General features: G+C 42.3%; 1 protein-coding gene across 1 annotated transcript; it reads left to right on the top strand.

Annotated features, from left to right (window-relative positions):
* The first annotated feature begins 386 nt into the window (after positions 1–386).
* Positions 387–10,477, top strand: clgn (calmegin). The gene is made up of 15 exons (XM_073474286.1): positions 387–556; positions 3,416–3,679; positions 3,834–3,907; positions 4,098–4,156; positions 4,519–4,660; positions 4,833–4,914; positions 5,124–5,316; positions 5,459–5,648; positions 5,757–5,870; positions 5,969–6,125; positions 6,852–7,067; positions 7,235–7,351; positions 7,455–7,602; positions 7,724–7,890; positions 8,821–10,477. Exons 2-15 carry the CDS (start codon positions 3,416–3,418, stop codon positions 8,893–8,895), a joined length of 1,998 nt encoding a protein of 665 aa, XP_073330387.1. The 5' UTR covers positions 387–556; the 3' UTR covers positions 8,896–10,477.
* The last annotated feature ends 45 nt before the right edge of the window (positions 10,478–10,522 follow it).

Genomic DNA, 10,522 nt, shown 5'->3' with positions numbered 1-10,522 from the left:
AACACTTACAGGATGCATCCTGCGGCTAAAGTAGTTTTGGGTGGATGTATTTTAGAAGTAAATTGGCATTGCCATTTTGTCCTGTGCGTCGTGCATATTTTTTTTAAAACAGACAACATTTCACCACAACAAAATGATGCTCGATAATAAGTATCGAACTTACAGTTTAACTGGCGGGATACGTGTTCTAGTCGTTTCAGTAGCAAAGGTTATTCATTTAAAACCTCAGGAATGTCTCAGAAAATCAAGTTAGTATTAATTCTTACGACTGTCAGTGGTACGTGAATGTACCGATCATGCTCTCCAACTACGCGAAGTGCGCATGCCCATTACCAGTGACACGCTCGCGCTCATCAACCTCGCACCGTTATCCGGGCCAAGCTGTCATATACGTTCCGTCCTCTTCAGCCGACAACCGTGTTATTCCCAACCATACACGGCGGGCCTCGGTGTTATTCTCAGAGGGTGAAACGCACTGACAATCCCTCAGTTTTTTTGAAAGCGGAGAAGCAGCTTTTATCGAGGATTTTTGTCTGCAAGCACAAGAAGGCTCAAGGTTTGTTTGTGCGCTCATTCATTCTCTCCATCCCTCCCTGTGCGACATCACTGCTAATTTAGCATGCTAACCGTTGCTATCCACTCATTTCTCCAGTCTGCAAGATATTTCCGGCAACCCTTAACTAAATAAAAACAACCTGTTTGTGTTTTAACGACAGGGCATGGTTACTTAAAGGAGTCCTCGTATAAGCCAATTAATTTATGAGTTTGTCTTGTGTTATGCTAACGTTTGCTGTTTGTGGTGGCGCGCCGTCCAGCTAGCTAGCTAGCGGAGCAGGTGCTGCAGCCAGAGCCATTCACTAAAAAAAGAGTTTGGACATTGCACAGTTCGGTGGCAGCCATGTTAGCTCCACAACACTGTCCTCTGACCTTTTATTTGTACTTCCCAGATCTGCTCAGTTATAAGCGTGTCTTAGGAATAAAATAAGAGCTTCTTGGCAATGTTGGCCGTCAACCAGAGGCTTGTCAGGGATGTTACACCAGTACATTTGAGCTATAACTGTGTTACAAAGGAGGACTGAAGCTTAATGTGAAATAGAATTATGTGATGGAGCTCACCAGACAGGATAGGTAGTCAAATTTGTTAGATAAGTTGGAGATTGGCCTGTCTATCTACACACTGTAGCTCATGTGTCTACACTTGGCTGGTAATGGTGAGCTTGTGTTTATGGATGTGAGGTTAAAGTGACTTGTCACAGCCAGTGGCAACTGTTTACAGATACTGTAACCTGACTTCGGCCACAGCCTAATAAATTGTCCAAAGGGGAGACGATATGTTACTGTTGAATCAGGAAAGACGTTATCAAGATGTCACTGCAATTCATTGTTTGTTACATCTGAATAGCCAAAATTGAAATAAATATGTCGGAGAGCGAAACTGAATTTTGCTCGGGTTTATCTAAAATTGATGTACTAACCTTTTACACCTCCATCTCCTCCATAGAGCTCTACAGTTGACCTAGTTCACTATCTCTGGTGTACGTTAAAGATGTGTCATGTCGGGTGGTAATGCTGAAGGGTATCATGCATTCAGCCAGTAAAAGGCTGGTCTCAAACAGTTCATTTCACCCTCGAATTTCATGATGTGCACACTGCTAAAGCAATGGCCACTTCTGTGTAGTGAAAGTAAAGGTAGAAAGATGACCTTCGTCATGTAAATACAGCTGAACATTCATCAAGTACTATGCCGCTTAGGCAGTTTGTTCTTTTATGGAGAGAAATAAAAGGCACTGCTATGAACGTGACAATTTATGTGCAGCAAAAAGAAAAAACAACAGCTCAAACAAATGTTTGTGTGTGTTCCTACTTCTGAAACCCTCTATGCTAATTTCAACAACTGCATCAAGCTTCAGATTTGTTTTGGACATATACATGTTTGTATATTCTCAGATCAACATACATTTTTTGAGTCCTCTCTTTCTGCATGGGATAGGCCAGGGTTTCTTTCAAAGTTGCATTGTATTCAGACCAAAGATGCAAATAAATGAGCAGCATCTTGAGATGAGATCGCTCTGAAGATCACCTCCCGTTCATCATCCCTCCCTCATGCTTATCAGAATCCTTTTGATCCTGCTGCGCTCTGATGTTAGCAAATAGAACAACAGCAGTATGGGAATCAAAGTTAATTAGGAATTAATGAAAGCGTGCTGCTGTGCCGTCTGCAGTGATGCTTTTCAATTCCTGCTGCTCACAACAAGAGCGAGCAGGTGTGGCCTGATCAATAAGAGGTCAATGAAGCTATTGTCTGGTGTTACACATATCTGAATTGCATCATTAGTCAGCAGAGTATCACTTGAGATTTCCAACGCATATAAGGACACACACAAAGATTCTAATCTGGGGCATTTGCTGTAAAACTGCAACAATTACTCGCTTAAGTGATTTGTTGACTAGAATAAAAAATAAATCATCAAGCATTTTGATAATCGAATAATCGTTTCAGTCATGACATCTGCCAAGAAGGGTATGTTTTCAACCGAGTCCGTCTATTTAAATAAAGGTAATAATTTCCCGGAAACTTGGACGGAGGATGGGTGGACTTGGATCTTGATGAAAAAATCAGGGGAAATAATTAAAGAATAATAAATGCAGAGTCTTTGGGTTTTGGACTGTTGGTTTGACAAAGGAAGTCACTTTGGGTTCTTGGAGTTTGTGATGAGCATTTTTTCTTTTTTCTTTTTTTTTTTAATTTTATAGACTAATCGATTAATCGAGAAATTCAATTAGCAGAATAATCAATAATGACAATTATTAGTTGTCATTATTGGGTTAGTTTCAACCCGAGTTTGCTGCTACAAATTTGGACTAGTAAGGAAGTACGAGAAAGAGTTTAGCTGTATGTGACAGATTTGAAAGCACAGATAAAGACAGGCTGTCCTGAGGATTTATCTGGTGGGGATGCATTACAGCAGAGAAGGGACAGGCGAAAGTTTTTATGAAAATAGTGCAAAAAACGTAATATAAGGATGCAATGTGAGGACACAGGACCTAAATCAAGTAGCAGTGTGTACTAATGTGACCTCAATCTCTTTTGTTTTTTCTCTAACTCAACCTCTCATCCCTCTTTCCTTTTACGTACTTGTGTTCGCTATTTATATCATTAATTCCCCCCCCCCCCCCCCCCCCCCGGCGTTCGCACACACACACACACACACACACGCACACACACCATTGCTGTCCATAAATAACTATCCATCTATCTCTCTCACACCTGCCTCCTCTTACCCTCCCCCATCCTCCCATACCACGCCTTCCTCACTGTGCTGCTCACACCACACTCATCTCTGACGCCCTTATCTCACACTCTGTTCCCCCTCCTGCTATCACCACACCCCCGTCCTCATTGTGCCCTCTACAGATGAAGCTGGACAGGGGTTGGATGTGGCGCGTGCTGCTCCTGTCCTCCCTGGCTGTGGCGGCTGTGGCGGCCCAGGACAACCAGTTGGAGGTGGATCTTTCCGACATGGATGAAGATATGGGCTTGGACGAGGAGGAATTAAAGGTGCTGATGGCAGAAGAGGAGGAAGAGGAGGAGGAGGCAACGGTGATGGATGACGACCACTCTGATGAGGCAGACACAGCAAGTGGGAAGGCTGGAACAGATGCAGATGTATCCTTCCAGGTCAGGAATGGGTCATAGGTCAAGTAAAGGTTACATGTGAAACCAAAGTATCAAAGCTAGTAAATTACATTAAATATTTTCTTGAAAGTTCTGGATAAAGGGCAACTATCCTGTATACTGTATCAACGACTAATTTCTGTTTTTTGTCCCCCAGGTTACATACAAGACTCCTGTCCCCACTGGAGACGTCCACTTTGCAGACACGTTTGACGATGGGACACTGGACAGGTATAGCCTAAAAAATTTACCACCAAGTGCTGCTAAAAAAAAAAGTGCAGCGTAAATGTTTGATGCATGCTGGGATACATGAGCCTGCAAGGGTGCTGAGTGACCAGGATAAACTGACACCATCAGTGGCTGTCGTCTGTGTTTGTGGATGTTTATCTTTTTGTGAGTTTTATGATGTTGATGTTCACAGATGGCAGCTGTCAAAGACAGTGAAGGGGGATGCAGATGATGAAATCGCCAAATATGATGGTTTGTTGCTTTATTTCTCTTTCTGCTAATCCTGACGTGCGTATGAGAGCAACAACTTGCTGTTGTCAACTTTTTCTTCCACAGACTGACCTTTTTTCATGAATGATGCAAATAAGAAATATATTTACAAGGTCTCATATTAATAATTTAATTCCTGTTAGTTATGATGTCACAACGCCTCAGCTCGAGACACTAAAACAGTGTTTGTGATGTCCTGTTGACTGCACTAAAGCTTTCTCAAGCTCTGAGACCTTGCACACACACACAAACCCAAAATATTATCATAAGTCATAGCAGTGTAAACCATGACCCTGAAAGAGAACTCAGGTTGTTGAACGCCCCTCTCCTCTCTCTGGCTTTAGGTAAGTGGTCTGTGGAGCAGCTGAAGGAGAACAAAGTTCCAGGAGACCAGGGTCTGGTGCTCAAGTCCCGGGCCAAACACCATGCGATCGCAGCAATGTTGGACAAACCCTTCGTCTTCCAGGATGAACCTCTGGTCTTACAGTGAGTTCAAACTTGCACATATACACCCATGTTTTTGTTCATGAGCCAGAAAAGTTAGTGGGTGTATAAGTTAGTGACTAAAATCTGTTATTTGCATGCTACAGTTAACAAAACCGTGTAAAATTAATGTGACCAAGACTTGTTTAATTGTTTCGGTGGGATCTGGTTGCAGGTATGAGGTGAATTTCCAGGAAGGCATCGACTGTGGTGGAGCGTACGTCAAACTGCTTACAGACACTGAAGATCTCAATCTGGTTGGTTTACATGTTGTCATTCCACATTACAATGTGTCTGTTTTCACGAGTATGTTACAGTACATACAATATCTTCGTTAGTATTGGTGGACACAGAATCCAAAACCTCCTGAGTATTCCTCCTCTGTCTTGAGTATGTGTGGTAGAACTGGGTAAATGTTGTCTGCCTTTAAACTAAACAGACGTACTCCATTTACTCTGCACTGTAGGAGCAATTCCAGGATCGTACACCCTACACCATCATGTTTGGACCAGACAAGTGTGGTGAGGACTACAAGCTGCACTTCATCTTCCGCCACCAGAATCCTCTCAACAAAGACTTGGAGGAGAAGCACGCCAAGAGGCCCGATGTCGACCTCAAGAAGTTCTACACTGACAAGAAGACTCACCTCTACACTTTGGGTACAGTTTGGAAAAAGAATAGATGTGTTTTTATGTGTATCTGAAATGTGTCTCATGCACCACACAGAAGCATTACTTCAATTTTACATACCAGCATATATGTCTGTGTTTTTTTCAAATGTACATTTGTCCTTGTTTCCAGTCCTAAACCCGGACAACAGCTACGAAATGTTCATAGACCAATCCAGCGTGAGCCGTGGCAATCTGCTTTATGATGTGGTTCCTCCAGTCAACCCACCCAAAGAGATTGATGATCCAAATGATTCCAAGCCGGACGACTGGGATGAGAAGGCCAAGATTCCCGACCCTGAGGCTGTCAAGCCCGATGACTGGTGATTACAATGCCCATACTAGATTTTGTCACAGATGGGACATATTTAAATGTCAGGGCCTCAGTGACCTCATCATCAATAACAAATATGGACGTGTGTGTGTCTCAGGGATGAAGATGCTCCAGCAAAAATTGAGGACCCTGACGCTCTGAAGCCAGAGGGCTGGCTGGACGATGAAGCAGAGTTTGTCCCCGACCCGAACGCTGAGAAACCAGAAGACTGGTAAATAAAAACATTCATCACTCAAACAAGCTGCATGTGAAAATTCCAGTATTTACAGTGAGGAAATAATCAGCCTGACTGCTCTCCTCTGTGTGCAGGGATGAGGAGATGGATGGAGAGTGGGAAGCCCCACAGATTCCTAACCCAGCCTGTGAGACAGCTCCTGGCTGTGGGGAGTGGAAGCGTCCCAAGATCAACAATCCTCAGTACAAGGGCAAGTGGAAAGCCCCTCTGGTGGACAATCCCAACTATCAGGTAACTATAACTAGGCTAAAAACATGCTACAAAATACCTACTACACTATTACCACATACTATTACTACTACATAATTATTTTATTAGTTTATCAAGCACGACGTGGCAACATTTGTGATGCTGCTTTCAGCTGTTACGCTCTGAGCCGTTGGAACAGCCTTCCAGAGCAGGAAATATAGATATTTTTATACATAAGCTAAAAACCTGTCTTTTCAGTCTGACTTTCTGTAGTGTTGTATGTTTTATAGTTTGAGTGTTTATAGTTATTTGCTTTGTATTTTTTTTAACCATGTAATTTTAATTATAATAAATAATTAGATTATAATCTAATAACTATAATAATCAGATTATTATATATATCTTTATTATTTATTCTATTATATATTGTAAACATGTGACACATTATTATTAATATATATTTTATTTAATAAAAACTTGAATAATTATAATGATTTTTATGTTTAGTATTTCCTAATTATATTTTTGTTATTTTTATTGCTTGTATTTTTTATTCTTTATCTTTTATTATTTTCAATACCCATATTTTATTGCTGTCTTTGTGTAAAAAATCACTTGTGAAGAGCTTTGAATTGCATTGTGATTTGTTTGAAAAATGCTACAAAAGTTTGATCGATTGATACATCGGTCAGAGAAATCTAACTTCGTTTGCTGTTCTTAGTTTGGAAACCATCTTTTGATGTCTTCTTTCCAATTGTTTCTCCCAAGGGAGTCTGGAAGCCGCGTAAGATCAGCAACCCAGAGTATTTTGAGGACCTGCAGCCATTCAAGATGGCACCTTTCAAGGCTCTTGGCTTGGAGTTGTGGTCCATGACCTCAGATATCTACTTTGACAACTTCATTATCACCTCTCACAAGGAGGTGGCTGACCGCTGGGCCTCTGACAGCTGGGGGCTCAAGAAACTGGTAGCCAGCGCTAACGAGGTCAGTGTGATGCTTTGTAAAGGCAATGAGAACATAGAGCAGCAACATAACAGCACTTACATTGTCACTACATGCATTTAATTGACCACAGGGCTGTCTGAGTCTGCGAGGGAAAGACTCACCAAAGCTCACTATTTGTTCTCTGGTCCCTTGTCTTTCCTCATCAGCCGGGGATTTTCGCTCAGCTGATGTTGGCAGCAGAGGAACGACCGTGGCTCTGGGTGATCTACATACTGACAGTCGGCCTGCCTGTAGGACTGACTGTGCTCTTCTGCTGGCCCAAGGTACTGTGCACCTATTGAGTTTGTTTATTGTATGATTTCTGCAGAGGCAAACCAGAAAACCTTCTAAACCTGACTGTGATCCCATATCCTGTTTGTGTCCTAGAAATCAGAGGACGACTACGTGTACAAGAAGGTGGATGTCCCCCGAGCTGATGTAGAAGAGGAGGAAGAGGAGGATGAAGAAGAGGAGGAGGCAGCAGCAGATAAGGAAGACAAAGCAGCTGAGGCTACAGAGGGAGCAGCAACTGCAGGTTAGAGGGTCAAACACAGGCCATCGCACGCTGCTCTGCTGGTGCTGTATTGTACTTTTACTGCTACATTGTTCTACAATCGTATTCTTTGTCCTCACCTTTAATCTCCCTCTCTCAAAAGCCACAGAAGAAGCTGAGGAGGAAGAGGAGGAGGAGGAGGAGGAAGAGGAGGAGGAGGAGGAAGAAGAGGAGGATGGAGTTGATGAGGGAGGTGACAATCTAGAGGGGGAAGAGGAGGAAGAGGAAGAAGAGGAAAGCAAAGCTCCTGAGAGAACATTAGAAGATGAGGTTGGTGTCTGTGACCTACACAGCAGCATGAGCCCCTGTGCACAGATCCACTGCAGTGCTGCCAGATGGGAAATGTTAAATTATCATACCAGAGGCTTGAAATGATCGTATTTTGGGGGAAATTATCATACACAAGTTTTACAGAAAATTTTACAGAACACTTATTTACATTAAAAACCTGGGCTTACTGGTGCGTTCAGAACAACTCTTGAACACACCAGACCTTAGTGAGAAAGTTCAAGCTCCACCTTCATGTCGCTCTAAATGAGTGTTGAGCAGTGGGAGAGTGAATGACGGCTGCAAATCACATTGAGCATCATAGCCTACAATAAGCATGATTGGATACTTGTTTTTACACACATGGTAGCAAGTTTTTTTTCTCATGCTTACCTTTGAGGTTCTGAGCACAGACACCGAGAACATCATGTTTTTGTATTTAAAAACAAAGGTCACAGCTTTTCATGAATTGATGCTTCCTTTACACTGTTGTGACACAAGACGTTTGACTTACTATTGGTCGCATGGAGGTGAACTAGCCCGGTGTTAAATGTTGTTACTGGGGTGGATGGATCAATCCCCAAAGTATCAATACTTTTATATGAAGTCTTGTTTTCAGTGCTGATACTAATGTCAATAGGGTTGATTCCAACTCACACAGTAAGAAAAAAAAATACATCATGTCTAGAAATTTTTAAAAGACATGCATCAGGATGATTGAATAATTGTTTTACAGTCTGAATTGGAGTTGAATGAGATTTCCACCCATATACATCTGTCACTTTTCAACAGTATCTGTGTCAGTATTGGTGACAGTGAGAGCAGTCACTTTTAAGAATGTATTTCACTCTACTTGGCACTGAAAATGTCTTTTGAGTGATTTAAATTTAGTCTTTTTCTTGTTTGTAATTTCATTTCAATTCTGTCCTGCAGCCGAAGGAGGGAGGAGACGTCGCTGAAGAGAGCCACAAACAAGCTGTGAGAAAGAGGAGGGTACGGAAAGACTGAGGAGGTGAACCCCACGCTGTTGTCTCCTTTCTCCCCCGATGGCGGAGGAGGTGGAAGGGCTGTCTCTGCTGCTGCTCCCCCAACTCCGAGCAGAGCGGCATGTATTTCCTCCAGACCACCTGGTAGCCTGCAGTCACCCCGGCTGCCCCATCCATTTCTCCTCCATGCCTCGGCTTCACCCATCACAGGTCCACAGTCTCCCAAACCACATCTCTGTATCCCCCCCTTTGCCTCGTCTCACTCTCCCTCCTGTCTGCTCATTGAACTATCAGTTGAATCCCCTGGAGATTTTGTGCATTTTGCTGTTTTTCCTCCTCCACCCTGAGCTTCCACACTCTTCATCCTTCTTCTCTTCTCTAAGCCATTGCTGTCGAAATGCCTGTCAGCCTAAAAAAGCAGCCTCTTCCACCTCTGTTCCTGTTCACCCCGTCTCTGCTGTCAGTCTCAATATATGCCATCATACAACTACGATTTTAAAAGAAGTTGGGATGCTGTGGCTCTTCTCACTTCGCGTGTTGCAGGTGTTAAACTCATGGTAACTATATAAATGACTACATTAAATATCTTGTCTTTGTACAGTATTGAACATAAGTCGAGAAGGATTTGCAAATGATTACAGTTTTTATATACACAGCGTCCCAAGTTTTTTGAATTGAGTTTGTAGGTCCACCAGTGTGTCTCCTCTGAGAGTGAAGGCAGCAGAGAGCATGTGCACTGCTGTTGACTCCAGATGTTCATTAGAGCATATCACGGGCTACATCTCTGAACTTGTTTTAGAGAACATGTTCGAGGACACAGTTTGAAGTCCCTTCCTTGTTTGAAATGGTTCGGTTTTCATGAACAGGCCAGCTGGAGAGGACACCAGGCTGCGAGGACAGGCTGTTGGAGATGTTCCTGTAGTGTCAGGACATTTCAGTTGATTAAGCCGTCTCAGCTTAGGTTTAAAAGTTTACCTCTTTAAAAATATGGGATGGATGTTCAGTTTAGATTTTAGGTAGTTTGTAAGGAGCATCAGTTACTTCTATGTGTGTTTTTTACTAAGTTATAGCAGTTTAAGAATTGAGGATTAGCACTGAGAACCCCATTTATCAGTTTGTTTTGAATTTATTTTATGCCAGTATGAATGAAATCTTAATGCAGTGTTTTGAGTGACTTGAGGCAGTTTTCTTCAATATATGTCACTGATGTGCTTCTTCTGAGCCTAGGTAAAGTTAACTCTGACTGTCAGTGCTTTCAGCAAAAAATAGGTGATTTTAAATGCCTTGGCCACCAGTCGTCAGCGAGACAGTTTAAATATGTGGGTTTCTGCAGCTGGATATTAAACCTGTGAAAAGTGTCTCATGCAGTCAGTACACAGCACTGCTTCCCCAGAATATATCTAGACTAGCTGGAGTTCACAATCCAAGATTGTTGCCTGGGGAAGACGCTGAAGCTAATTTATTTGTTTTATATTATTGTTTCAAGCTTTTGTAGTTCATGCTCTTGCCAGATGCTGGCAGGTATCCCTGTTTACATTTGTTTGCAAATTGTACATTGCTCTTGAAAGTAAAATTATTTAATAAAAAACACAAGTCTGATCAAATGCAGCACATCATTTCCTTCATTTTGATTCCTTTCTCTTGTTCTC

This window comes from Pagrus major, chromosome 1 (genome assembly GCF_040436345.1).
Source record: "Pagrus major chromosome 1, Pma_NU_1.0".
In the NCBI taxonomy this organism is placed as follows: Eukaryota; Metazoa; Chordata; class Actinopteri; order Spariformes; family Sparidae; genus Pagrus; species Pagrus major.
Note: the sequence above shows the minus strand (reverse complement) of the source record. Positions and strands in the feature narration are given on the sequence as shown.

What these genes read in the sequence shown, in the direction of transcription:
- clgn (XM_073474286.1), top strand. Translation starts at nt 3,416, where the DNA reads ATGAAGCTGGACAGGGGTTGGATGTGGCGCGTGCTGCTCCTGTCCTCC. An exon ending in TGGTAGCCAGCGCTAACGAG is followed by an intron (nt 7,068 to 7,234) that starts GTCAGTGTGATG and finishes TTTCCTCATCAG; the next exon opens with CCGGGGATTTTCGCTCAGCT. An exon ending in AGAGGGAGCAGCAACTGCAG is followed by an intron (nt 7,603 to 7,723) that starts GTTAGAGGGTCA and finishes CTCTCTCAAAAG; the next exon opens with CCACAGAAGAAGCTGAGGAG.